The sequence below is a fragment of the Sturnus vulgaris genome, chromosome 8 (genome assembly GCF_052056855.1).
Source record: "Sturnus vulgaris isolate bStuVul1 chromosome 8, bStuVul1.hap1, whole genome shotgun sequence".
Taxonomy (NCBI): Eukaryota; Metazoa; Chordata; class Aves; order Passeriformes; family Sturnidae; genus Sturnus; species Sturnus vulgaris.
Window position 1 is genome coordinate 20,543,456 of NC_142250.1, and position 27,942 is coordinate 20,571,397.

Here is a 27,942-nt window from a genome sequence, read left to right on the forward strand (position 1 = left end):
CTTTGTTACTCTAAGGAGGCATCCAGCTGTTCTGGGTCATTTGTTTTGTTTGCTTAGTCTAATGCTGAGCCTGGTTGCTACTAGGAGGATTTAATGCTGTGCTCTGCTGGAACATTGTTAGAGCCTCTTTGCTGTTAATAATGATTATGATGTGTCTTTTTACTGCAGGGTGGAAATGAGAGACTGCACCATTGTACATCCAGGTGCTGTCTGTGTCATGGTGAGGTTGTTGCCAAAGCTGTACAAAGAAGGACATGCTCAGGTGAGTCTGAAAGTCTCAAAATGCCATCTAAACAATGTCTTCTACTTCTCTGTAGCTTCATTTCCAGGAATTGCTTAGCCTTTGCAAATGTGGCAGTACTAAAATTTACCTCAAACACTGTCAGGAGAAACAGCACAAATTTGACTGAGTCAACAGATGTAAGAACAACCAAGACTTTTGGCTGTCAGTTTGCCTAAGCATTTCTGTATGTGCCTGATGCAGTACATGTTTTTTTGTCACAGAATACTGATTGCAAAGACATAATGCAGAAGTGCCCTGAAAACTGTTTAAAGTATTGCCAACAGACGTAGCAACCAGAACAGTCTGACTCTTCAGATTTAATGGCCCAAAAACTTTTAATGCAGCTAGAATTTCTTTATCAAACCTTCCATAAATACACACACCACTGTGAATAGGTATTGCCCATATTGTATTGGCTGTTTGGTCTAAAATACTTGAATGCAGTCAAGGTACACATGGAGAGACTGAAATAAAACCAGGTTGTTCATCCAGAGCTCTGAAAGGGACAAGTAACTGCTGGCACATTCCAACTCTGTTTATTGGAATCAAGCCATCAGCTAGTGAAATTTTGTTAATTACAGTAATTAATTTCTGAAAGACAAGTAGAATGGTTAATTGGATGAGAGTGTCATCAAGAAATTGGAATTGGCTCTAGGACTTGAGCTCTGTAAGAGGGAGAGATCCTCAGTAGATGGCAGTGTTCTTAAAAGTATGAAGGACTAGAGCACAAATTCTAGCAATTTCAGTTATATATTTAAGTATGCTCATATTTTCTTTTTTTATCTCACTCCTTTTTTCTTAGGCAATAAAAAATTTTTACTGGTAGTGCTTTAGTATTGCTGCTGTGAATATAATTGCCTCAGGTAAAATTGGACCACTATGATGCAAGGTCCTGAGTCAAACTCTAGCTAGGAGTTAACAAATGTCTTGAAGAGTTCTCATAAAATAACTCAAAAAAGAATAAAGGAAAAATAGAATTTTCCTGGCTATTTCTATTCAAAAATCATTGAATAAGATAGAAAATTAATAGAATATTTCAGAGCTTGGGAAGCTCACTGATGCTGCCAGGTAGAGACATAAAAGGCTGGACTTTAATACCTTTCATCATAACATACACCACTGCATGAATCCTTGTGTCAAGAGATTCTACTTGGATCACAGAAGTCAGGCAAGATCTGATGCAAAAGGTTTAACCTCAGTGGCTAGTGAAGGGGAGCTACTTGGTAGAAGGAAAACTACTGAAAAAATTACTTTTTAGGTAGATATGTTCTGTCCCAAACAGGATGCTATTTTTTTTCTAGTGTCACAGTATTTAACAGCTAGATGAGATAAAATAATGGCTTTGTGGATGTACTGCAGACTTCCAAAAAAAAGTCTTAAGGGGCTTCTTGCTCTGAATTTAAGACTGAATCAAAAAGCACATTTTTTAGGAGCAAATGTGGAAAAGAAGAGACAATAACTCATCTCTTTCTGCTTGTTTTAGTGCTGTGATAGATATTTTAGGTCCGAGTGTCTGGGAGTAATCTGGAAAAATCTTAGAATCAGTTCAGGTCATGTGCAATTCTCACTGAATTGGCCATGAGAAAGCACTGCTTTTACAGAAACATTAATGGAACTCAATAAAATGAATGTACTTTTGATTCTGACCTTCAGAAATAATATCAATTTCCTTCCAATTTTGTAACTTCTCAGTGACCTTTGCCAGACCCGAGAAATGATGGGCTGAAGCAATGTTGAGCCTGTCAGTGTAGAAAACTAAGCAGCAGATGGTAAAACAGGTGATTTTGCACTTCAGCCATTTCTTATACTTTCTGGAATGACAGTTAAAAGCTGAGGAGAATAGATTTGTGGATGTGTATTCCTGCCATTGCTAGGCATGATAAAAAAATCGATTGAATGTCACAGATATAGAAACTTGCTTAGAAATTTAAAATTGACCAAGAGTTTTGAGTCAGTAAACTGTATTTAGAGGACATTGCTCATGTTCACGCCAAAGACTGGAACTAAGCCAGTTTCCATCAGACTCCAGGTTGTTTGACCACATACAAGATAGATTTTCCTGTTATGAATATGTTGTCTGTTCTGCAATGAAAGATAGCATTGCACATGTTTCAAACACGCAGCAAATTGAGGCAGACTTGCATCATTAGCTATGTGGCCCAGGATGTTCACAGCATGCTTTCTACCTTAAAAAGAAAGAAGTTTCCTCTCAGACACATCTCATCCTAGACTGGTATTTTAAGATTCCAGAGTGTCATGACAAATCTTTCCCGTTTGTAATGTCAGATACAGAGATTGTCTAGATCTGACAAGGGTGAGTAAGGGAAAGGAAAGAACTTTTGAGAAGAGAATAAAATCATGATTCAATTCTGTGTTATCATCCTGGCAGGTTTCTTCTGAATACAGACAAAAAACAATCCTCATGCAATTCATCATGTAAATTATTTATACTTTTACTAAATAATACTATTGCTTCTACAGCTGGATTTTTTCCTTTTTGTGTTCATCCATGTCTCTTGTTTGATGAGCTGCTGTCATAGTTACTGCTGTGAAAGTAAAACATTGTCCATCAAGAAAGATTGTGCACCTTTTAAAAAGACCCTTATCCCTGTTTTAAATTTAAGCTAAATGATTTGTTCTCCCTGTAGATGCTAAAAAAGTGAAAATTTTCAAGTATTTCTGCACACATAATTATTGTTATATTGTTCTTCAATCTAAGGAAATAGCATCCTTTTGAAGTGAATGCACAGTGACAAAAGTTCATCATTTCTGCTTATCTTGAATATAACATGATAATCTTTGAGATGAATAACAGTGAATTAAATTCAGCTACCAAGTTTTGAAACTATGGGCTCTTAGGAGAAAGAATCTGGGAACTACTTAAGCAGATTGGGTAAATTGCTAGGTGACATTTGCCCTTAAAACTCTAATCTGAGGCAGAGCTCAGCCACACTCTAATTGCACCTTCAATATTCTGATTCACAGTGCAAGTAATAAGTGTTAAGAAAATCAATCCATGCATACAGAAATACACAGCATGGTTTCCTGGCCACTTTTAATATTTCCACAAAAATCTCATTTTACTGGAACAAAGATCCATGAAAACAGCTCATTTTATTTCAAACAGGGCAATATTGGTATTGACAGAGCTGCTAGGATAATGAAAACAATCAATCTTTTTGTACACCATTATGCTTTTATTGAATTTATTTTGGAATAAACCAGTTGCTTCACTTAGTCAAGACCTGTGTCATTCTCTGTTTAGTGATTAGGGATTGACACATACCTTCCTGCATATAGTTACAAATGGAGTAAAATATTAATTAAAAGATTATAAAAAGTTTTAAGTGAGACTTTGAAACGCTGCAATAGTGTAGTTTAGTCTGGTGGATGCTCTCTATGTGCAATGCAATGCACAGTGAAATGTATGTCCCTGGCAATGAATAATCCTTCAGACAGAAGAAAATGTTATCCAAAGAACTCACCCTTCAGACGGGACAAATGCTAGTTGAGTTTGCAAAAACAATATGTATGTTGCAATGGATGTATTGTTTTCTAAGTGTTGCAGTTGGGGACACTTTGAAAACAAGTCGTTTGTTGACTTTGAAGTTGTCCTGTATTGGCTTTGTATGGGAGAAAAATTGAGCAAAAGAGCTCAATTCCTCTTTGCACTTAACAAGCTTATTCTGAATCCAGTTACTTCTCATTCATGTTATAAAATCAAATCCCATTGCCCTCATTTGCATGTCTGTCACCATTATTGTCCTTTTCTTTAAAAGTTTGCATACCTGTTTCCTAGAAGAGCATGTGAGAAAGCTTGAAATCTCTTGGAAATAAGGAATAATTCATCTTTGTAAGATTTGTGCTTAAATATATGATCCAGTTACTTTTACATGAAATCTAGTTAGGTCAATGGGGTACAATGCATTCCTAATTGGGAACAAATTACTCTAAAGATAACTTATGAGAATTGAGAGACTTTAAGAAGCAATAATGAAGCAAAGCTTCAATTCAGCAAAACATATAGAGAAGTGTTTAAAATTGTTTCATGACACAAATTGATACTGTTTTGTTTAAGAACAGTGTTTTTAGAATGAAGAGTAGATCATGTATGTATGTAGTAGATCATGTATGTATGTAGTATGGCTTTCCACAGGCTTAATGTTAAATATATTCTGAGTTCTTGTGTTGGTCTTGGAGCTTATGCATAATAACCTGCCCTTGGTGGTGGTCCCTTGTTTTTGAATAACAGCTGATTATTTTCTTCCTTCACTGACACAGTGACTACCATAGAGTCAAGGCAGGAAAGCTGAGCTGTGGATGGCCAGGCAGCTGCTCAGATGAATATATGCACAGTGTTTTAGTGCAGAGCTTGATAGAACAGCCATGCAGTTCTGCTTGAGCCTCTTGCCTTAGGGGCTTCTTTTCTGGACCAGATGTTTACACTCAGGGATTTGACAACTGAAAAACAAATTAAAATAGAATAAATCAGTTGCCCTATACAGTTTAGTTGCAGCTCTCTGACTTTATTTCCGTGTCCATTTCAGCTTTCCCAGGAAATGCAGTGTGCTCTGGTTGATCATATCCAGTCCTTGGTGAAGTCAGAGAAGAGTCGTCAGGTGATGTGTGAGTCTGGCCTGCTGAGCACAATCATCACCTCCTGCCAGGATGCTTTCTGCAGTGAGAGCCATCCCCTGCATCTGCCCCTCACTAGGGTGTTTGAGAAGCTTGCATCACAGGCTGTTGAGCCACATGTGTTAAGGTATAAGATTGTATCTAATGGAAGCAATTTGCTTTAGTGGTGCCATTTTTTGGCAAAGTTCATAAAATAATTAGATGCTTCATGAAGTGCTCTAATTCAGTAAGACTCAGCCTTTTCTTTCAAGTCCCAGTTAATCCTCCTTTGTCATTGATTGCAGGATATATGCTTAAATGACTCCTGAAGATGGTATGGGTTCTGCTGCTTCATCTCTGCAGGGGTTGCAAAGCCATTTAAGAATGAACTAATTAAGTCATTGCAAAACAACCAGGGTTATTCTCTCCTGGTATTTATATGGAGAAGCTAATTTCTGCAGAGTAAAAATGACTTTCTCATGTCTCAGATCCATGTCAATGACAGGTGCAAAAATAAAAAGTGTGGTCTTCTTCCTCAGTCACTGTTTCCAGTTTGAGATTGCACTTTCCTCATTAATGCTAACAGGTGCTAGACATTACAGTACCTAACCAGAGTGCAGATGAATTTAAATATTCACTGGAAGACTATATTTCTTTCACTCAAATATGGAATAGGATTTCTAAAAAAGAGCTCAATAAAAAACCACAAGCCATAGAATTTTTTTTTTCTGAAAACTTAGGGCTATTCAAAAATGTTGATGAAGAAAAGAAATATTTCAATTTTTTTCAACAGGAAAACCTTGAAAAGAAATGTAAAGCAAGCAAAATATTTGTGCTGCTACAATGGAAAATATTTCTTCTGTTCTATTTGGGATGTCTTTAAAATTTGGTGTTCGATAAAAAAAATTTTCTCAAGAACTCTAAGCTCTATTTTCATGGTTGCTGTGACTCCACAAGTCCACAAGTGTTTGGCTCGTTTTCCTTTTTTAAAATTGCTTCTTTTTTTTTTTTTTTTTTTCATGTTAGGCAATTTCTGTGGTTGGGAGGTTCTCCATTGCTACCTTCTAGGCCCAGTGTAAACAAGAACAAGGTCCTTTCACGTCAGGGGAGTGAATCAGCTAATGCAGGTGAGCACACAATGAACAGCCTGTGGCTGATACAGTGGCTGAGTTAGAGATGGCTCTGAAAAGACAGGAAACTGCTCTTGAATAGGTTGCTCCAAGACAGTCACTGTGAAGGTGGAGTATGCCTAGAAGATTTTCACTGGGTATTCCCCAGATTGGGTGGTATTTGGCCAACACTGAGAGCTGATCTAATGGCCAGAAGAGATCAAATTATAATATCTTTACTCAAGTTAGATGCTGAGTATAGACTCAGATTTTGCTGGATCAGACATGCACATGGTTTATAAAAATACAAATGTTCTATGAACCAAGGGGAGTGTCTCCTTTTTTTGCAGCATATTTTTTCCTGTAATTTATAGATAGAAATAGAATAAGGATGAGAATGAAGAGCACTGCTTTTTGTAGTCCCTAGGATATCCTAGTAATCTACCTTGTTTATGCAGGCTATTTTCCATCTGAGTTGTTTCTCTGTTCTAATGTACTTTATAGATGAGAGGCTGCAGTATAGTAGTATTTGGTGCTTAAACAAGTCTCATGCCTGAGACACCTGATACAGTATGATCTGTACTTTGGTCCTATATTCTTTTCAGTCATTCTTCAAATCCTCTCCCATATGTTGCTTATGACTATTCTGTTACAGCAGAGTTGAATGAATGGTCTTTGTGTATGAAAAATGAAACCAATGGGCTGAGGACATTTTTTAGTAGGGTGAGTTCTGGAACACTGAGGATGTGTGGGAAGAAAATATGGCTATGGCTCTCCTGACAGCCTCCCATTTTCAAGTGCCTTCAGTGCAAGATTTTTTTGTACTGCTGTAGGACTTCTGTAGGTTGCTGAGGATGTGTTATCTCAAGAGCATGGAGTGCTGTTCTGAGCAGGGGTGCATAGAAAATGAGCAATACCTGTGACTGGAAAAAGACTTGCAGACATTGATCTGGTTAGGGGCTGTGTTCTTCTTTCAGGTTCAGAAGAGAGTGTGGTGGACAGTAAATTTGATCCTCAGACTGTTGTGCCTGCCAGGACCTCTCCTTGTCTGTCTAAGGGATCTGCACTGGCACTCCAGACTGCCATGAGCCTCATCTCCATGACATCACCTCGGAACTTCCAGCTGCACAGCACTGCTTTAGCTCCATCGTTTGTGGAGTTTGACATGTCCATGGAAGGCTATGGGTATTGCTGCTGTTGCTTTTATTTTAGCTGCTCTGGGGTCTCCAAGCCCTTACTCTGAGCACAGGAACTATTCACTTCTCTCTTCATCTTAATCTATGTACCCTATGGCTGCCTTCCATGCAGCAATATTCCCAACATATTTTGTTACTGCCTTATTGCTGACAGCCCACTCTCTGCCTTGCTGCCATGATTCTGCAATGCCAGAAGTCACTGGTGACCCTCGGGGATGATTTTGTTTCTGATGACAGGTTCTTGCTTGCTTTTGTATAGGTGTTTATACCTCCCTACCCTGGCCACTGTCATGGGATCCAGTGCAGACCAATCTGTCTCAGGAGGGACTGGCATGGGTAAGCACTTTGATTCACCTACAGCTTGCTGGGAGCACTGACTTCCCAGCCCAAATGAAAGCATTCAACAGCTGTAAGAAAGGGCAGCATATAAGCTGTACATTTCAAAACATTTCTTTCTCTGTGTTCCATTCCAGCTCTGAACTGTATAACTTGCACTGCTCAGCAAAATGGGGAATTGGGTGCAGCTTCATAGTGCGATGAATTAATATTGGCAATGCAAATTTAAAGCAGGTTTCTAAGAAAACAGTCTTAACAAGTAAGAGGCAGTAGATTTTAGGGTAATCTCCTATGGATGGAATAGGAACTGTCACTTAATGGGATTCTCCTGTACAACAAAATCCTCTATTGGGTGGACTGGGAAAAGGCTGTACCTTTTTCTTCCTGAATTTTTGTGAAATTTGAGAACTTGTTTCTGGCTTGGAGATTGCTAATTCATCTGCTCCATAGCATGGAGATCTAGTGGTCATTTCTCATCAGTCAGCTTTAGGTCATTTATACGTGTGCACAGACTCATATGTGCAATCCCTGTGATATTGAATACTGGTTATGAAATCCAACAGAATAGAAATTAAACCCCATAATCTAATGTTGGTTCTTCCATGGTATGGAGGAATGAAACACAAAGCAGTTTTCTAATGGCTGAACAAGGAAAGCAATTTCCTTAATGCTTTTTTGTTCCTGTCTGCAGGGAGCAGAACGTTCCCTCCCTCAAGTGGCCTGACGCTCTCCTGCTGGTTCCTGGTTAGTAAGTTCGGTTTGGTGCACAGCAGCCACCCACTCCGCTTCCTTACCATTGTGAGACACATGTCAAGGACAGAGCAAGAATTTGTTTGCTTTTCTGTAAGCTTCTTCCCACAGGACCATTCTTTGGTCATTTCTACAGAAGAAGTGGAATTCCAGCCACTTGGTAAGGCTCTTTTCACTCAAGCTGAAGTGCTGTGTCCTCTTGTTATCTGGAATTTTTCATTAAGAAATTTCCTCTTCTTTGAAGTACCCAGGATATTGAGATTTCGCTGCAGTTTTCTTCTTGAATCTAGTTGTGATTGTAATTTTTGCCCATGTTTCATTTTTAAGTTTGCTGTAGGCATTGTGAATTACTGCAATATTCAATGGAAAAATTTTGAGTGTCACTTATATTGTGGTGTGCAGTTGTGGAGACTGGGCTTGAACAGTCTGTTCTGTGTGACACCAAGGTTTGGAGAATAGGACTGAGGATTTGGGGAGTGATCTAGCTCCCTATTGAAATAACTAATTTCCTCTCCTTGCATTCAGAATGTTTTCTATTATGCCAGTCTGTTAATATTGTTCCCTGTTGATATTTATGCCCTTTTCCTTTTTGAGTAGAGTAGGTACTTCAAATATTCAAGTAGGTACTACTTGAATATTCCAGAGGAGGTTGGAAATGGAGTGGGAATAGTAGCTGGGACGTTTTTATGCACAGCTGACATTGTGTGAGTGGTTTGATTGCTTTAGATAATGATGAAAGTTCTAGCTTGCCTTTTTTCATAAAAGCTACAAATTAATATAGAAACTTTTATCATCTCATGGATTTGCTAGGAATTTTTTCTCTGTGTCAACTAACTCTGTAAATACACTGAGGGGTTCTCTTATTGGATATGTTGGGTTTGTCCTAGTTCAGGGTAGTTTCACAGCATCAAGGCAGATGGCAGGTGTTATTTGAGAGAGTGGCACAGGGTGCTGGAGGGATCTTGAGAGCTGTGCAAATTGTAGGTCCTTATAACAGACCTTGGGCAGTGTTTTAAAGACATTAGACATAACAGCATCAAATCACATTGTCCCCACAGAGTGTCATGTTCTTTCAGTCACATTTGAAAGTTGTGTTCCAGAGGCAGGTGAAGATGATAAACTTTGTTTGCTTATCCCTGTTTTTGCTGTTACAGATATCATGGAACCTGAGGGTGAGGTCCTAAATCCCTCCCCATTTCCAAGGCAAGTCCAGTTTGGCTGTGGTAAACTTCTGATCACTGGCCAATGGCATCATCTCACAGTGACAGTTGCTAAGGAAGCAAAGAAGAACTGCATTGTGTCAGCTTATATAAATGGTCAGAAGCTTGGCTCTGCAAAGGTAAAGGCTCTGCATAGATCTTGTGCCTGACTTTTGTCTTGCCTTGTGTTTCATTTTCACCTCCCAATGCATCTATCATGACTTTCAGTATTATTCTGAGAAAACTCCAAGCATGGTGATTTACACATGTAACACCTGCCACTGTGCTGGGTGTGAGTGGAGTCAGAAATCTGTACAAAACAGGGTGTACTTGTGCTGCTTTTCAGAAGTTTGTTCTCTGCTTATACTGATGCTTTGAACTAGTTCTCCTGTCCCCCTTCAGCATGTAGGTAACCAGGGCAATTTGTGTGGTGATTCTCCTCTAGAGTCAGGGATAGCTAGGCTGCAGGTAGCTCAGTGTTATGTTGCTGAAATTCAGTTTTACCTTTAGGTCAAAATGTTATGGGTTTACTAGTGATTCAGAGGATTTATCAGTTTAAGCCCAAGATCTGCAGAAGTTGCCAGCTACAAAATGTACTTCACATGAAGGTGGGACTAGAGAGCCCTAAATCAAGGATGACTTGGATTTGAGCTAAAACCTGCAAAGGTGATGAGTTCCACAGAGAGTCTCTTTCTTTTGAAGAAAGCTCTTGAAAAGTGGAAAGGTCACAGAGAAATAAACTGCTGTGACTGGCCAGCTCTTTGCAAGAATGCAGAGGTGGGAGGAATTTCCTCAGGCATCTCATTTGATCATGTTTCAAACTGTCCTCTTTCTCTTACACCCTTTGAACAATCAGTCAGTGGTCTTTTTCCTCACTTAGCACACTAAGCTCTCCAGAACATATAGGTGTTCCTCTGGGTTAGTTGTTCAGTGTGTGAGATGATATCAATTCATAAGTTCATTGCTAATATTGGTGTACTGGTGTTTCCTCTAATTTGCAATTTCTTGTGATTTTTGTCACAGAGCAGTCAGTTCTCAGGTTGCATGAAATAATAGGCAAAAGTAATCCAAATGCACCTGAAGGGCTCATAATCTACAAGATAAATGAGAATAGCCCCTGGTTTCTATTATTAATATCATCATGCTCCTGGTTTTGCAGTTAATCTCATACTATATCAGAGATCTGATTTTTGGATTCTGAATACAGTGTAGAAATGGCAACCTGTTATTTCTATTATATCTCTGGTTGGTGTAGTGGATTTTTGGTTTTTGAGTAGAATCCTTTTATGAATTGAAACTTGTAACCTTGGTCTCTTCCTTTTTGCTCCCATATTTCAATTCAATCTCAGCACATGCAAAGCTCACTTGTGTGTTTTATTCTTCCCCTGTAAGCACAACCTGTTTAATTCCAAATATTCTCTTTCCCATACTTGAGAAAAATGATCTGTCTTATAAATGCCTTTTGGGACCAATATCCATTTCAAGAATGAAAATTTAATTTAATTTGACTTCCTTTAAATGAGACTGAAAGTCATCAATAAAACTAGGCCTAAACATTGCAACTGAAGAAAGAATTCACAGAAAGTGTGTTTAACACTCAGTGAAACAGCTCATATAGATAAAATAATACCTTAGCAAACAAAAGATCATCCCAGTGTTGGGTTCACTGACTTAATTTCAGCCTTCATCTTGATATGTACAGTGAAGAAAAGATTGTCTAAGAAGTTAGAAATGGACAAAGGTTGTTAACAATACCCAAGGCTATTTTTAGTTGGTGGAGCTGGAGTGGGGTGTGTTACTGTGTTGCATCAGGTTTAATATTTATTCACTCAAGTGTCAATTCCTGACTCTCAGTGTTGACCAGCCCTGTTTTCTAAATCTCAGTAGTCAGAGACCAGTAAATGCTTGGAGTGTCCCATCCTAACAGCAAATTGGTAAAGACAGGGCTAAGCCCCAATGTACAGCATAGTTCCTCTCTACCAAATTCCAACTACTTCCTGTTAGAGTTCTCTACACTTAAATAAAGTAATAGACTCAGTTTAGGAGGTTAAATCATTATTTTGGTACCAAAAATAAATGGCCCTGTTTCTTAAACAATGCTAGCTCCACTGAAGCTTACTGATGCAATTGGACAATCTACACTCTTCAAAAACTTCTTATTCTCCATTTATGCCAGTACAAAGTGTGAACTGTAACTTGTCTTTCTGAATGTCACAGTCAGGATTATGAAGTTAGGAAAGGAAAAATATGCCAGGAGTCAAGGCAGGGTTTTTCTTTGCCAATACTTGAAAGTCTTTTGACTGTATTATTAGAATAAAAATTAGGCTTAAACATTCAAAATTCTTCTGTTTATAGAATTTCTCAAATTCCAGTTTCTGAACAGTAGTTGATAATTGTTGTGGTAGGTGCCAGGTGGATGCCAGGTACCCACCAAGCAGCTGTATCACTCCCCTTCCCAGCTGGACAGAGGAGAGAAAATAAGATGGAAAATTACTTGTGAGTTGAGATAAGGCAGTTTCTTAATGCAAAAGTGAGTTTTCATGTGCAAAGCAAAGAGAAAAAAAAATAGGTTAATCTCTGCTTCCCATCAGTGAGTGCTGTTGAGCCACTTCCTGGGAAGCAGGGCTTAAGCACACGGAGCAGTTGCTATAGGAGGGAAGCATGGTAAATCATGAATTCCCTGCTCCATTCCTTAGCTTTTATGTCTGAGTTGGCATTAAATGGTATGGAATATCTCTGTTAATTTGGATCAGCTGGCCTAGTTGTGTGCCCTCCCTGGATCTTGCCCACCCCAGCCCTTTGATGGGGGAATGTTGGAGAGCCAGCGCTGGCACTGCCAGCTCTGCTCAGTAACAGCCAAAACTCTGCTGTGTCACCAACCCCTTTGTAGCCCCCAGTGCAAAGCACAGCACTGAGGGCTGCTGTGGGAAAATGCACAATTGTGTTGCACAGCTGACTGAGATGTCAGTGAGCAAAGAGGTGACAGGCAGTGCCTTACAGGGACAAGAGCCCAGGGCACCCTGAGTGCACTGGATCCCCTCAGTGAATTCCTCCTCTGTTGCAGATGCAGTATCTGCAGCCTTTGCCAGGTAGCTGTATTTCCATGGATCCCTCTTCCTTTATTGATGTCTATGGGTACATTGCTACTCCTCGAATTTGGAAACACAAGTCCTCCCTGACCTGGCGCCTTGGTCCTACACACTTGTTTGAAGAAGCCATTTCTGTGGAAACCATAGAAGTTATTATTAAGCTTGGCCCTCAATACTGTAGCAATTTCCAAGCAGTACAACTTCAAGGTATGTGACAATTTTCATATCCACCACTATTTATTTGTCAAGGCAGTGTTCTTTTTATTCTTATGATCTTTTATTAGTGTTCCAACTGTGTCTAGAGGTCACTCTAAAAGTCTGGAAAACTGCATTGCTGAATGTTGTACAAGGTTGTAAGATACATGAGGATCTTGTAACATACTGTGAATTGGAAAGAAGGGTAGGAATCAAGCAGCAGAGAGAGATGAAGAGTAAAGAGGGTAACGTTTCCTGAGTTGCAAGATTGTGATTTCTGTTGCACAAATATTAAAGCAGAAGCTTTAGCTGGGACGTCCTGCATTAACTGTGCTAACAGGGAGAAAGAAGGCAGAAAGAGAAATACGGAGTTAAACTGCAAATGCCTGGCGAACAGGAGACAGCACAGGGGAGAGAAGGGTAGGGGAGTAAGTTACATTCCATTTAATGAAGAGGCTTTTTAACTGAACTATGTTGTTAGCTTCAATTATTAAACAGACAGAGAAAACAGAGAGACAAAACATTTCAGTTATTGATTACTGTTTGTTCAACAAGTAGTGCATTCGCCTCTGTGCTAGAGCTTGGGATGAAATGGGATGGTCATTTCTCATTTGAAAAGAGCAAAATAATCTTTATTGGCGATGCTCCAGCCTAAAACAATGTAAAAAGACTGGCTGAGTGTACTCCTTCAGACAGAATGCTGTCAATATACACACAAAAAGCTGCAAGTCAGATGTGTGAAGGGGTTGTTGAGAGAGAAATGGTGTCAAAGTACAGCTGTGAAATAAAAACATTACCTGTAGAAGTCAAAAGGAATTGATTTTTTGAATCATTGCATCTTTATGAAGTCTGAAGGGCTTGTTTTCTGCATAATTCTTCCCAGATTTAGTACTAATCACAGATTGTGACCATCTGCCTCTAGTGATGCCCTGTTTCAGGGAAATCACAGAGCAGCATCTAAGATGTTCCCTTCTTGTTGTGAAATGATCTCTCTCTTTCCCTGCACTCTCCCTATTCCATCAAAACACCCAAAGGAACTTAGGCAAATGGAAATTTTGACTTTAAAAAAATTTTATGACAATCCCCCCAAATACTACAGGTTGTTTTTCCTTAAAATGGATTTATGACGTTGTTGCAAGCAGTAATGGGAATTCTTGGCAGTGTTGTGTCCTGTCACCCCACTATCTCATTTTTTCTTGCTAATCAGCTGCAGTTGTGCAGAGGCTTAGTCTGAAGACCAAGTCCTGCTGGAAGGGAAATGGTGACACAGTCTTGGGGCATTTTATTTATAGTTCATCTTCCTGTGGTGTGTGAACTAATTTTTTGCCTAAAAGGGCTACGTCACCAGCACTAGTAAACAGTTTTTTAAGTCAGCTGTTTTCCCAGTCTATAAAATTGTCAAAAATACAACTTGACTTTTTTTTTTAATAAAGGTACATGTAGATTTTCCAAGTGTGAGCAAGAATAGAAAATTCTTTTTAAAAATGTATATCAAAATTTCGTAATAAACTGCTGAATCTGGTACTTTTTAGAAGCTTCCCAAATGTGATTTGGAAGCTCTGAACTTTTGCCTCTGCTCTCCTACCACACAAATCTTTACTCTGGGTACCCCAATAATGTTACCAGAAACACAGAAGGCCTCTGAAATGTTTTCTATGTCCAGAAAGTTTGTTTATATTGTGAGGAAATAAAGAGAGGTTTATTCTGGACATTTATGAGCTTCATGAGATGTTTTGAGAGGATATAGAATCAAGGCAAAGCAGTGACCAGAGGACACAGCCAAGCACAACTGTTGGTGATCCAAGCTGCTGTGGACTGTGTTGCAAAGGATGAATGCTTTTTTCTGGTTATAGTTAAGACAAAGTAAAATTCTTTCCTAAACATCAGTTTCCTCCAGTTGTTTTTCACCTGCCTCTCTCCTGTCTTGCATATTGAACAAGCAAAGTTCCTTCAGACATTCAGAGTCTTTCTTGTTTTAGGTGAGGACCAGTGCAGTGATCATACTATGGCACCTCTGGTGGCAGAAGACAAGATTTCTTTTGGAATCAATGCTGTGTGCTCATCTCTCACTACAGTCCAAGATATAAAGAGCTCTTACAATGAAGTGGATGGTCGGCTGATTGCCAAAGAGGTCACAATTTCCCATTGTCTTAAACAAGTGTTCTCTGGCTTCTAATCAGTTTCCTAGAGCCGAGTTTCTGACTTTGTCTTGCCTATGGACCTTCAGTGATTTTTTTCCCCCACTTCTTTTTCCATTCCTTAACTTTGTTCTACTCATAGGTTAATTTTCACCTATGGAGAGGAATAGATTGGACAGTGTGCTCACAATGTTAAAAGCATTTTTTGAAACAGGAAGGAAGCCATAATTTTCAGGTTTTATGATAATTCTTTTCAGCCTGTGTTTTCTTAATGCCTTCATAAGGACTTTTCACATGCTATTCTATTATTCTTGCTGTTACCAGTTCTATGGATATGTGAAAATAGTGGCATTGTGGGATGTTGTTGGTGGGTGAATATTTGTCCTTACAATCAACTTTTTATGAAAAAAGATGGTTTTCATAGTCTAAAAGTAATAAAATAATCAAAAGTATTAGAGCATGCATGTGTTACTTTTAGTGTCTCTGATACTACCAAAGTTTTTCTAAAAATGCCTTTTATCTGTTTCAGATTGGGATTAATTCTCGGGACAGTTCAACTCCAATATTCCTAGCTAAGAATATTTCTGGACACCTCTCAGGTTCCTTGCGGACTATTGGGTCAGTTGCTGTGGGCCAATATGGTAAATGCACTTGTCTTAATGTTTAATATTCTTTTAAGAATGGAGATTTTTCTGTCCAATAATAGATTTAGTCTGTGTAACTTCCTGGTAAAGTAACACTGCAATTTCCTAGGGGTGAGAGTGTTCCAGTCCTCTCCAGCAGCTACCAGCCTGAACTTTGTTGGAGGCCCTGCCATTCTCCTGGGTCTCATTGCCATGGCCCGTGATGACCACACCATGTATGCAGCTGTCAAAGTCCTCAACTCCATCCTCAACAGTAGCCCCTTGAGTGGAAAACTGATGAAGCACATCCATGGATACCAGGTAGACACACTTTTGGTCATTCACTCTGGTTATAGTCTTTCCCTTGTAGATATTTATCCCCTGATCTACTGATGGGAATGAACCAAACATATCCTGGCCATAGCCACTTGTGGATGGAACTTGGTAAGTTAGGAGGGGGGTGCAGGATAGTGCTCTATATCCTGTGCTTACCGTCCCTGGGAAGCTCTGTAACAGTTTATCTGCTGAAGGAAATGTGGGGACAGATGCCTTTTGATCAGACACGATTTAATTAAATAAGCCAGTGCAGCAGATTTGTGACTGTCACTCTTCACCTTTTACCAAAACACTTGATCTTACACACAGAAGACCACTTCTCAGGCAGCTTTTCTCCCTCCCCTTGGCTCATACAGCCTGAGATTGCTCTTTACAGACCACCCAGTGTGGGGCTGACAGTGAATTCCTCTGGCTCAGTCTTCACTGTGTATGAGGAATTGTGCTGATATATAAATAAGTGCTGCCTGAATTTCATTGATTAGATCCGTCTCAAATTAATCTTTAAACCTGAAAGCCATGCAGATTGAAGATTTTGGTTGCATGTAAAGTCTATATATGTAATATTGGATGGATTGAGGCTCAAGTATGAAGTTTCAGTTTAGTGTCATTTACTTTGTGCTGTGTAGGCGAAGTAGAGAACTCTGAAGGAACAAAGACTCTTTAATATAGAAAGTTCCAAACAAGACTCTTAACATTAGATTTTCTTGAATGATTTATTATAAACTTTCCATTTTCCCAACATGCAAATTGTTCATAAATTGATCACAATTTATATGAATGTATTTATTCTATTTAGATATTGCTTGTCCAATCCTTTCTTGTAGGTCAGTGCCTGCCTTTATATTGTGTATGATCTGCTCCTTTTGATTTTTTGGTAAATAGTGTTCTCTCCATATGACTGATCACCATATTGCAATGGAGTGAAGCTTTTCTTTTAACAGCCAAGTAATAAATGTGTTTTGATATGTATTTTCAAATTGATTTCTATTCCTCCCAACTTGTTCAAAATGTAATGTCTTTCTGAACATTCTTCTCACAGTATGTGGAAACTGTTGGATAATCAAAGGTAGGCTCAGTCGAGAAACTGGCAATGTTTCACAAATGTTGTTCATTTGGGGAGGGAAAAATTAATATTTCTTAAATTAACACCATTTGTAAGCAATTAAGAATGCATCCATGAAGAATAGCATAGAACACCTACTGTGATTATTTACAGTTATATTTGTCTGTTGCTTTTTAAAAATTACATTCAACATAATATGTATTTTCTTCCTGTTCAATGACACAGACTTGGCAAGCACCTTCAAAAATTCATCCTTACACTTCCTGCATGAAATTTTATGTCTGGACTGAAATTTTCATTCTCTTCATGATGCTTATGCAAAATGCATGCATGCATGCATGACTGCTACATCTGAGTAAACTATATGTTGGTCTTGAAGTAAAGAGAAATATTATGTGTTAGTTTATAAATATAGATTTATACTTGGCAGATAGTTATTCATTCTTCCTTTTTCAGTTGCTGAGCTATCTATTGAAGAGGAAGACTCAGCTGCTAAACAACAGGATTTTGCAGTTAATATTCTCCCTAGTGGGCACAGCTGAGCTGGGCTTTGAGTCTTCTGTCATCAAGAATTATAGTGCATTCCAGTATGTTCTCTGCAACTTTGAGGTAAAACTGTTCATATTACTCTGTGGGTTTGGCTGTATTAAAGATGGCTTTATAATACAATGTTTGGTTTGTTCATAGCATCTCCTGGATCCAGGATTTGGGATGGGGTTGTGTGTTGTGCCTGTTCCCCAGGGCTAGAACTGGAGCTACAGTTCCCTGCTCCAGCAGGGACTTCCCAGTGCCTGCAGGCTGCAGTACAGAAACACTCAAAATTTATCATGTTCTCCTCCCTAAACGAGTTTTAACTGTTTCTCTGATGCAGTTACTGTTCTCGCAGCTCAGCAGAGCAGTAAAACCTCTGCTTTCCTTTGTCTTTCAGCTTTGGATGAAAGCACCAGAAAATCTTGACCTTGCTCTTCTTTCCCATCTTGTGGAGATCTTGAAGTCCTCCAGGTAAAATCACAAACCTGTGGGCCAAACTCATCTGTAACCTGAAGCTGGAGCTCTGAGGTGGATTTGAAGGGTCTAATCCCAGCTGGAATCAGTGGATTCTAGGAGTGAATCATTCCTGTATTGCTCCTTCAAGCCTGGAGTTAGTGATTTGATCAGCCCCTGAGATGACTTTGGGGCCACATTGGGAAAAGATATCTGGTTACTTGGTTCACATGGAATCACTGCTGTACAATGATAGTTTAAATATCTGCTGGGGAGGGGAAATCTGAGTGTTTGAATTGACTATGAAATAATTTTTAAAAAATATTTAATATTTAAATTTAATATTTAAAAATTATTACCAAAGTTGCTTTTAAAATCAAAACATAATCCTTTAATCAATATTCTTAATCATCTGGACTGGAATTAAATGTATCTAAAGAGACAAAGCATGGCAGAAGGGATGAGTAAAGCTAGATTCCTGCTTTTTTGGTAGCAGAAAGCTGTGTACAGAGCTGTCTGGTGCCCCTTGCTAAGTTTTACAGGAATAGCATTTTTTGCTATCAACTCACTGCTTGAAAATGCAGAAATGTTTTTTTTTGAACTTGGAATGCAGCAGTTTCTGGGGGAGAGGGCAGAGAAGAGTACACAAAAAGTAGTCTTCAGGTCTCCATCACTGACACATTTCAATTTGTCTGACAGTGTCTGAAATGTTATAAAGACAATATTAGAAGCCAAAAATGCAAAGTATCAGTGCAACTTGAGAATCCTTTTAGCTGAAACGCAGCAAATTTGGTCATTTCCAGGAGAAGCCTTTAATAGTCCCTGTGCTTTTGTTACAGAGATGCATGTCAGAATGTTGCAATTGCCTACCAGGTGCAAATGGTACCCAAGCTTGTTTTCCTTTTCAATGATCCTGAAATCAGCAGCTCCAAGATCACTGTGGCCTGCACTATTCTGTCCCATCTCTTGCAAGGATACTTTAACACAAGGGATGTTCTCAGGTAATCTTCAAGGTCTTTAGCTTTTCCTCAGATGGCAGACGAGCTGGACTTGTGTTAGACACAGCTCGACAGTAGAGCTTCCCTCGCCTTGTCTTTAGTAGAACACCAGAACTTTGGCAACTGAAGGGTCCCCTGGTGAAAAACTGATAAAAACTTTTTATTCACTCCAACCTTATATTTGTGTGAAGGTGAATTGGGTGATGACTATTATAATGGTGGCACAGACAGTTCTGTAGGTATGACTGGGATTACTCAAAGATGTATTTAATATTTGGTTTCATTAAAGCCTTGTCCCTAAAGTATCACTACAGTATGACAATTTGGCCCCAAAGAACTGTGTACCTAATCCTATTGGTTTGGCTTATATCCCAGTAACAATCCTTTTTGTTCCTGAATTTCAATCAGTTACGTTAGTCAGGATTTCATGAAGCATAGCATTTAAACCCTTGTTTGCTCTTCACAGAATGTAAGCACTGCTTCATATTATATTATCAGCCTGTAGCCTATGAACTGAGGAAGGTCCACATAGTGCTGTCTACAGACACTTAATTCCTAGGGAAATGCACTGCACAGATGGCAGCTCTGTTTCTAAAGCTCTCTTTTTAATAAAATGTAGAAACAGAGTTGCGTGTCATATCTGTGGACTCTGCCTTTTGCTCTGTTGGAGAGTATGAGCAGCTCTAATAGTTAACTGTGGAGTAAGCTAATACATGAACTTGGTGTTGGCCAGCTCTTCTGTGAACGTATGCTCCTGGATATATGTTACCTGTATGTATATTCCTACCCTGGGCTTGTAGGAATTACTTTGTTCTTTTTTTATATAGGTGGTGAGACAGGTGAGAGCAATGGATTTATTTTATCAAATCTGTCGTGTTGTAAGGAGTGTGAATGAACATTTTTTGTTAAACAATCATGATTTTCTATTCCATGATAATATGATTAGTTGTCAGGCCCATGAGTGCTGAGGGAGTGGACAGACAATCCCTGTCCTTCTGGCTCCAGGACAGCAGAGACTGTAACAAGCTCTCAGCAGAACTGAAAGGAGCTGGAGTTTCTGCTGGTCCCAAATTTGGACTTCTAGAGGGAATTGCTGTGTGGGCCATTCCTGTAGAACAACTGGTGTTCTGTCCCTTAAGAAATATCTTGTGGGGCAGGGGAGACTGTGCACTTTCACTAAATGTGTAAATATCATGTTAATCTTTCTTTCCCTAGGACCAGATAATGTGTTAAAGCAAATTACAGGTGAAAAAAGGGTGCCAGTCCACCTCACAGTGGACCTGCTAAGGTTTCTCTGTTCTCCTCTATATGCTTGGAAACCAAGTGATGATAACACTGATATTGGAATGCCACAGGCTGCTCAGAATCTTTCATATAAACTGAGTGCTTTACTCAGTATTTCTTTCCTCTTGGTGAAAGACCTTTAAAGTAGAGAAAACGTTTCCATAACAGAATGTATTTTACTTCAATTTGTAGATAGTTTCAGTCATCACAATAGAAGAAAGATATTAAGCTATTAGAGAGCATCTTAAGAAGGGTCATGACTGTGAAGAGCCTTGAGGGGAAGCCAGATGAGGAGTACATGAGTTCACTTGGTGTGTTCAGCCTGGAGGAGATGAGGGGAGACCTCACTGCAGTTACAGCTTCCTGTGAGGGGAAGAGAAAGGACAGGCACTGATCTGTGCTCTGTGGTGACAGGGACAGGACCTGAGGGAATGGCCTGAAGTTGTCAGGGGAGATTTAGGTTGGACATTAGAAAAAGGTTCTTCTCCCAGAGGGTGGTCAGGCACTGAAACAGGGTCCCCAGGGAAGTGGTGACACCAAGGCTGACAGAGATCAAGAAACATTTGGACAATAGTCTAGCACAGGTGTGACTCTTGGAGTGTCACACCTGCTGGGAGCCGGGAGTTGGACTTTGGTGATTCTTGCTGGATGCCTTCCAACACAGCACATTCTGTGGCCTTTTAATTTACTTCCTAGTTTATGAAGTTTTCATCCTGTTTCTGAAGTGACTAGAATTTCTAATGATGGTTGTTAAGTCATTGTTAACCAGTATTCAGCTTTGCATATAATCTCCAAGTAATCAAATTAATATCTTTCTGTTGACTTCAACTGCTTACTCCTCTGCAAGGATTGGATTGTTCCTTGTTTACACCTTGAAACCTTCTACTGTGGATGAAAACCAGATTTACCTGGATAGTGTGGCTGAGAGGCCCACTGAAGGTGAGGGGCTGCCTTTGGGGTATGTGTTGTAATAGGTAACTACAGTATTTCCCTCCTTCCCCAGGACCTGATGAACCCTAATTGCAGCATTAGTGCTTCTGCCTCTTATGGCAGGATGAGGCAAAATTCAAATTTCTTCATATGGAAAGGGACAGTCTGTATTGAGGTGACCCTTTTGTTCTCTCTGCTAATAAACCAGCAGTATGTTGGCTGCATTGTCCAGAGCCAACACAATGCTGGATTTCAGATATACACAGAGAGGAAGGACATTAAATTGAAATTGCCCCAAAACCAACCTGCTGGGCTGTTACAAGGAATAAAATTTCAGTGGTATTTTCTGTGAAGACTTTACTACCCTTACAGTTGTAGCAAATATAATAATGTGGAGCTCTGCACCTCTTAAAATATCGATGTATTTGTCAGGTTCACACGGAGGAACATCCAGTCATTTGGGCCTTTCACTGTGATCTTTCAGTTAAGGCTTTATTGTTATTGCACCTCTAAACAACAGATCATATTAAGGAGATCCTGGTAACTGTAGTTTGTATACAGACATCTCAACTCGGCAATACAAGCCAGATTGCCTGGTTACATTTTCCTCTTTAGTTAACCTGAGATTGCTTCCTGTGGGATATTGTTCAACATGCAGTCTGAACGAGTTTTAAGTAACTCTAAAATGAGGACTTTGGCAATGTCAGCACAGGTTGTTTCTTAAGTTAGCAGGAATCCTTATGTCTAAAATTTGATGTCTGCATCATTTTACCCTGCAAAAACCCCCTCATATAAGTACTTCTACAGGGCTAATTTGGTGCAAACAAAATTGTTCATCAAAGCAATGGAACATGTTGTGTCTCTTCATTGCTCTTTATTACTTTCTGATATCTGTAGCCTTAAACCAAACATCTGGAAAGACAATCTGTCTTCGAAACCAGCTACTGAAGATGCTGTTAGATGTAATACGCTCAGACAAACTTCACCTGTCCTCTGAGTAAGTAGAAACATTTAGGAAGTTAAGTGTCCCTGTCTTCCAGATTTTTCTTCTTCCTGATGCTTAACCAGGACTGAACACACTGATAATATTTGAATTTCAACAAATACTAAGTGAAAGCAGACTGGATTCAGAGAGTTTTTTTGTCAGTGATTTATCTGGCATTCACGTAGCTGTGTGGTCTGATCACACATCTGATATTCATTTTGGAAAAAGTCCCATGTTTTCAGGAAATATGATGAAGGGGGAACTTGGATATTGATGTTTCTTCTGCATAGCATGGGGTTGAAGAAATCCCATCTATCTCTGAAAATCAAGTTAATCTAATGTAGGATTACTTGCACCCCTCTATCATAACCATAAGAATACTGCTATAATATTTCTACCTTTCATAACTGGAAGGCAGATTTTATAGTGCTAGGAGCTGCAACAGTGCATTTTCATTAGATAGCACATCTTGAGCTTGAAAATTTAAACCAGGATTTTGAATTTCATAACTTGAAAGGTCTAGTCTGTGATGTAGTTTGCCTCAGTTATCAATACACACTCTCAGAAAAGGCTTCATATTAATGAACTGCTTTGCCTGACAGTAATACAAGGAATTTAATGACTTCATCTGTGTGGATGAGTCTATTGTTAAATCTTTGTGATTCTCTGTTGTGGTACACCTTTAATGAGATTTTTTTTCTAGAGAAACACGAGCTTCTAAATAATTTCAAGATAATTTTAAATAATATCTCCTTTCTGTCTTCCATCATGTTCCCTTCCATGTGTTTTCATTTACCTATTTGTCCTAGGGAAAAAGAAAAAACATTTTTGGCACTGGGGCCAGACTGGTTTCTGCTGTTCACACAGAGCTACCTGCACTTCAGCACAGTTGTCCTGGGAATCAAACTCCTTCTGTGCTTCCTCCACGATCGTTTGCTGCTGAACAAATTCAAGGAGGGGATAGTGGCTGGGCGTTGGCTGGAGAAAAGCTCTGCAGGGTTGAATATTCTGATGGGTATGTGTATTTGTTTAACGTTCCCAAATCACTGCCTTGATCCAGCTCAGTGGTAGAAGATCACTGTGTACATGAAAGGAGAATTCCCTCTGATCTCAGTAGACCAAGGGTTTAAATTACCTTCTAGCACAAACTTGTCCTGGTACTTCAGCATTTCTTTGCTGAAAAGTGGAAAGCCTTTGCAGGTAATTAGCAATTTTGATTAGCATCTGCAGGGAGATGGGCCTTTTCGTGTTGCAGGAAATCAGGCTACCTGATAAGCCTGTAAGGTGTTCAGATGTCAGCTTGTGCTCTGAAACCTTTTGTTTCTTAAAGATTTGTTCAGCCTGCTTTTTGATAATTAGACCTGGGGTTCTGAGAAAGGGAGGAGAAAGGAAGAGCAATAATTCAGGGAGAAAGACCTTTAAGAAAAGTGATAGTGGGAAGATTTGTTATCTATTAGTCTGGGGGTGTTTTTTAAACTGTTGATACTGTAGACTACTGAGTTACAGAGACAAATGAGGATAAAGTTGTGTCAGTAATCCTTCTGCTGATATCACATTTATTTTTAGACACTTTCCTTTTCTTTTCCTTTAAAGATAATTTAAAAAGTCATCCTCCAGTCCCTGACAATGGCTACTTCTTGATTTTTGGATTTTCTGTATTGCAAAGATGTCTGACTGATCATGTTCACGTCCCTGAGATCTACTTAGTGGTGGCAGAGCTCTTTCTGGCAACTCCACAGTCTGAACCACCTGAAGCAGTCAAGGTATGAAAAAAAAAATAGCAGACAAGCATCTGAAGCTACTATTGCATTACTATTTTGATCGTTTATGCCCTTTTCCCTGAGACGATTCTCAGGCAAGTTAACCCTACTTGGGTTTTGTGATAATAAAAACTATTCATATTTTTAAAATTAGGTTAGTTAACTTTGATTTAAGAAAATTTATGTTCCGAACAACCTTGTTCATGCAGGTATTAAATGTTACAAATTTAATAGGAGAGGAAGGAGCTGCTGGAGGTAGACACATGTTGGGTTTGTTCTGATTTACAGACAGTAGGCATTGTTCTTGATGTATCATATATAATTCCTCCAGATAATGAAATATCTTTCCTCCTGTGTAGAAAGATCTTGAGTCTATGCTGCAGTGGCTCTTGCAGAACCACCTTACAGAGAATGTCTTCAAATTTGGGTTGTGTGCAGAGGCAGCTGTGTTACTGCTGGAAATGGTTAGATTCACTGTGGACAAGGTAAGTGTTTTGTTGCAAGGCCAGTGCAGTGTGAATGGCTGAATAAAGAGCCCAGGTGTGACAGATGTTGGTGACAGCCCTTACCTGTAACCCCCTTTACCTGTAAGTCCTGCTCTGCCCCAGAGGGCAATACTGAGCATGACAGTGAGCAGGGACTTCCAAGAGGCACAACAACTACTGGTTATGTAGCACAGGATGTGATGGGCTCAGTTTAAGAGAGACCAGAGACAGATCTTGCCCACAACACTACTCCATTTTTTCATTCTTGATGATGATATGTCACCTTTCTGGTTGAGTGTATCTTCAGTCTGCAAGGTGGGGGTTGGCTACTGGTGCCTTGCCTGACTTTTGTGGCTGTGTCAGGTTTGCTTAGGAATACCTAAAGAGGAACAAAGATAATCTTTCATGAATGAGAAGACTGCTGCCTTGACCAGATGCACATTTGTCTGTTCAGCCTATTGCAGATGCAGAAGCCTCCTGGGCGATTGCCTATCCCGGGAATGTTATCGAGTTTCTGTGCTTGATCTATCACAGTTATACACAGGACCCCGTGTGGCACTGTCCTGACTTCTTGAAAACTTTGGCTATGCTTGCTTTTCATTCAGGACCACCCAAGGTATGTGTATAGGAGCCAGCATAAGCCCTTCAGACCAGATGTGGGTCACTAGGAGAAAAAAATTCAATTTACAGTAGACTGAAAATGTATTGCTGTCTGCTCTCACAGGGTGGGTCTGAAGGACTTTTGACTCCTGATGGTCCAGCCATTGCCGAAGGGAAGGGCTGTGCTGCTCCCTCCTCTCTCCCACTCCTACCACACCCTGCCAAGAAACAAGTGTGGGATTTTGTGCGAGTCCTCCTGATGGACACTCTTCTCAACATCCCAGCAAACAAGCAAGGACATCCCCTTGAGCTGCTTCTTGAGGTTTCTCTATCAGCAGGTTTTGCTGTTCTACCTTGCACTGGGGGTGGAAGGACAGGACATATCCTGCTAGCGACCTAGTAAAAAAAGTGTTAACAATGACAAAAGGAAAGGATTTCTCTAATTCCTCTGCATTAATGTGAGCTAAGAAAGTGCTGTCCCTGGAAAACAGAAAAGACATTTTTCAAGTTATGTTTAATGGTGAAGAAAGGTGTGAAAAAAACTTCTCCTTAGTAATACCTACTTGTCATTAGGGCACCCTTTGAATTTGTTGAGAACAGAAAAATTCACATGGATAATCCTGTGTACTGATTTTTGAGATAACAAAATGTCAGTTCTCAAATAAACAAAAAAAATCTGTCTCCACTTTAAGTACAGATTAATACGAGCTGGAGCAGCTGAGACTTGATAATAGATTTCAACCACCCAAAGCATTCTAGAGAAGTAGAGAACCAGAGTAGTCTGAAGAAAGGGGCAAATGAAAAATTTAGGCTTCAGCTCCAAATTGTCAATAGTCCAGGTGTCCCAGATGTGTATTCTGATGAAGACTTAGCTTAGTAATATGAATAGTAATGAACATAAGCTTGACTGCAATTGTACTGAGTTAAATCCTCTTATGGAGTAACAGCTCCCTAAAGGTTGATGTATACTATCCCAAGGTTTGGTACAGTTAAAACAGAGTTTGTATTTCTCTCTGAATCCTGAGCCTGCTAATGGAGCTCAATGGCCCTGACCCACAAGACCTTTTGGGAACCACCTGTTCCCAAAGAGCCAAATTCTGGCCCTTTGCAAAACCTCGATTCTGTTCAGTGTGCAGAGGGTGACTGCGCTGGCTATCAGCATGATGATGTAGTCCTGTGCAAGATTTCCTGGTTTACCAGCTGGGAATAAAGTTCTGCCATCTCATCTGTTGTCCAGTAGCTGTCCACATATGCACTCTTGCTGAAAGTGAAGTTGAGTCAGATTTCCTGTTTTCCTGCTGTACTAATGTGTATGCCATCACTGTATAGGCTTCTCCAAAAGATGCCACCAGTGAGCAGAAGAGACTTTTTCAGACAAAAGTTCTGCTGTCTGCTATGGATGTCTTTCAGGTTGCCAGCCAAGGCGAGGGGAAAACGAGACCAAGAGGTGAGTGGTGAGAATCAGATTGTTTAACTATTGTTTAAATATCATGCTAACTGATATTTAGGCGTAATTGTTAGAAAGGTTTGGAAACAATAGCTAGAAGGACAGTCCAGCTCAGCAGGCTCCACTGTCCATTCAATCTTGCTGTAAGCCAGTTTGCATAAGTTATTGAAATTTTGTAATTTTTCTGGAGAGCCTCTTCCTTTTTTTCTTTTTGAGAAGAGATTCTGAATATTAAAAAGAGTGTATGTAGGAAGAAACCTAGGTTTATCCTTGAATGCTTCTGGAAACAGCCCCATGAACTTAGTTTTTGCTGCTCTCCTTTGAGTTGTTAGTTAAACAGCTCTTCATTACAGCATTTTAGTGAGATGGTTCCATCCTTAAGATGGAGCTGTCATTTCCAGGCTGAGTAAGGTGTTTCTGCTATACCTAGAGTATTCTTAGACATGTCCCATCTCTGAGATATTATGGCATGAGACTGTTCTTTCTCAGCTCTGGTAATCTCACATTTCACTTTTTTTTCATTTCCTCTTGTTATGGAATAATGAACCCTTTTATATCATCTCCAGGGAGCAGTGATCCTCATGGTACTTCAGAATCAGCTGCACCCCTATCCATGATGAATATTGCTTATTTTGTTCAGAAGCTGGTTGAGAAGCTGAACAGCGGAATGTTTGCTGCTGACCCCAAGCAAATCCTGATCTTCATTGCCAAACAGATTATGTGGGTGAGTCACTATTTTTTCTCCCCAACTTCTATCAACATGCTGTAACGAGCTGGTTTTTTACACTGAGGTCATGATACTGCAATTCTGAAGAAGATGGCTGTAATCCATTTGGTGATTGTTATTATTCCTGGTTTTTTGCATGAGAACATAACAGCTGTAAATTATAATTAGAGATAGATGGTGTAGCATAAAGAAAGGATAATTAACTCTTTTGTGACACTGTCTGTTGGCTATGTACACATTGCTGAAGTGGGATAAATTAATCTCTTCCACAGTTCTGGGGACTTCAGCAGAAATACAGGAAAATAGATTTTTTATTTAACAGGTAGTTCAGGGGCATTTTGCTGAAATAAGTTTCCAACGGCTTAAATGAAGTGGGAGGAGTGGGAGGATTTTCTCCTTGGGCAGAAAGTTCTTCGAGCAAGCTAAGCACTCTGCTATTTTGTTTTCACAGGTCTTAGAAACCTCTGCTTCTCAAAAGGAAGTTTTGCTCAGTGCCCTGTACAGCTGCTTAAACAGAGCCATCCTATACTGCCTATCCAGACCACAACAATCACTGCCTGAACAGTTAAATGTCCTGAATACTCTCATCGTTCTGCAAGAGCAGTGGGACATTATTTTTGCAACTTACAACTCAAATAGTAATTTTGTCATCTGCCTGATGTACTGCCTTTGCCAACTGAACTCGGGCAGGTACAAATGTTCATCTTGTTACATTTCTTTATGTCTCTGAGCTATACCTACAGAAGTGGGTGCAGAGGGGGAGATGTCACATAATTTGGGCAAATATCCAGTCTGGGGAATCACTGGAAGC

General features: G+C 39.6%; 1 protein-coding gene across 1 annotated transcript in view; it reads left to right on the forward strand.

Annotated features, from left to right (window-relative positions):
• WDFY4 (WDFY family member 4) overlaps positions 1 to 27,942 on the forward strand; it is a 127,508-nt gene that overhangs the window by 31,672 nt on the left and 67,894 nt on the right. Inside the window, exons 13-36 of the mRNA XM_088169085.1 lie at positions 169 to 262; positions 4,831 to 5,045; positions 5,924 to 6,024; positions 6,984 to 7,191; positions 7,462 to 7,538; positions 8,230 to 8,448; positions 9,443 to 9,627; positions 12,552 to 12,783; positions 14,751 to 14,902; positions 15,439 to 15,550; positions 15,663 to 15,853; positions 17,388 to 17,540; positions 17,860 to 17,933; positions 18,755 to 18,916; positions 21,045 to 21,136; positions 22,025 to 22,124; positions 22,922 to 23,127; positions 23,706 to 23,875; positions 24,232 to 24,357; positions 24,812 to 24,973; positions 25,082 to 25,279; positions 26,287 to 26,404; positions 26,971 to 27,128; positions 27,583 to 27,821. Of these exons, the coding sequence (XP_088025211.1) occupies positions 169 to 262; positions 4,831 to 5,045; positions 5,924 to 6,024; positions 6,984 to 7,191; positions 7,462 to 7,538; positions 8,230 to 8,448; positions 9,443 to 9,627; positions 12,552 to 12,783; positions 14,751 to 14,902; positions 15,439 to 15,550; positions 15,663 to 15,853; positions 17,388 to 17,540; positions 17,860 to 17,933; positions 18,755 to 18,916; positions 21,045 to 21,136; positions 22,025 to 22,124; positions 22,922 to 23,127; positions 23,706 to 23,875; positions 24,232 to 24,357; positions 24,812 to 24,973; positions 25,082 to 25,279; positions 26,287 to 26,404; positions 26,971 to 27,128; positions 27,583 to 27,821 (3,744 nt within the window). The remainder of the gene's footprint in view (positions 1 to 168; positions 263 to 4,830; positions 5,046 to 5,923; positions 6,025 to 6,983; positions 7,192 to 7,461; positions 7,539 to 8,229; positions 8,449 to 9,442; positions 9,628 to 12,551; positions 12,784 to 14,750; positions 14,903 to 15,438; positions 15,551 to 15,662; positions 15,854 to 17,387; positions 17,541 to 17,859; positions 17,934 to 18,754; positions 18,917 to 21,044; positions 21,137 to 22,024; positions 22,125 to 22,921; positions 23,128 to 23,705; positions 23,876 to 24,231; positions 24,358 to 24,811; positions 24,974 to 25,081; positions 25,280 to 26,286; positions 26,405 to 26,970; positions 27,129 to 27,582; positions 27,822 to 27,942) is intronic.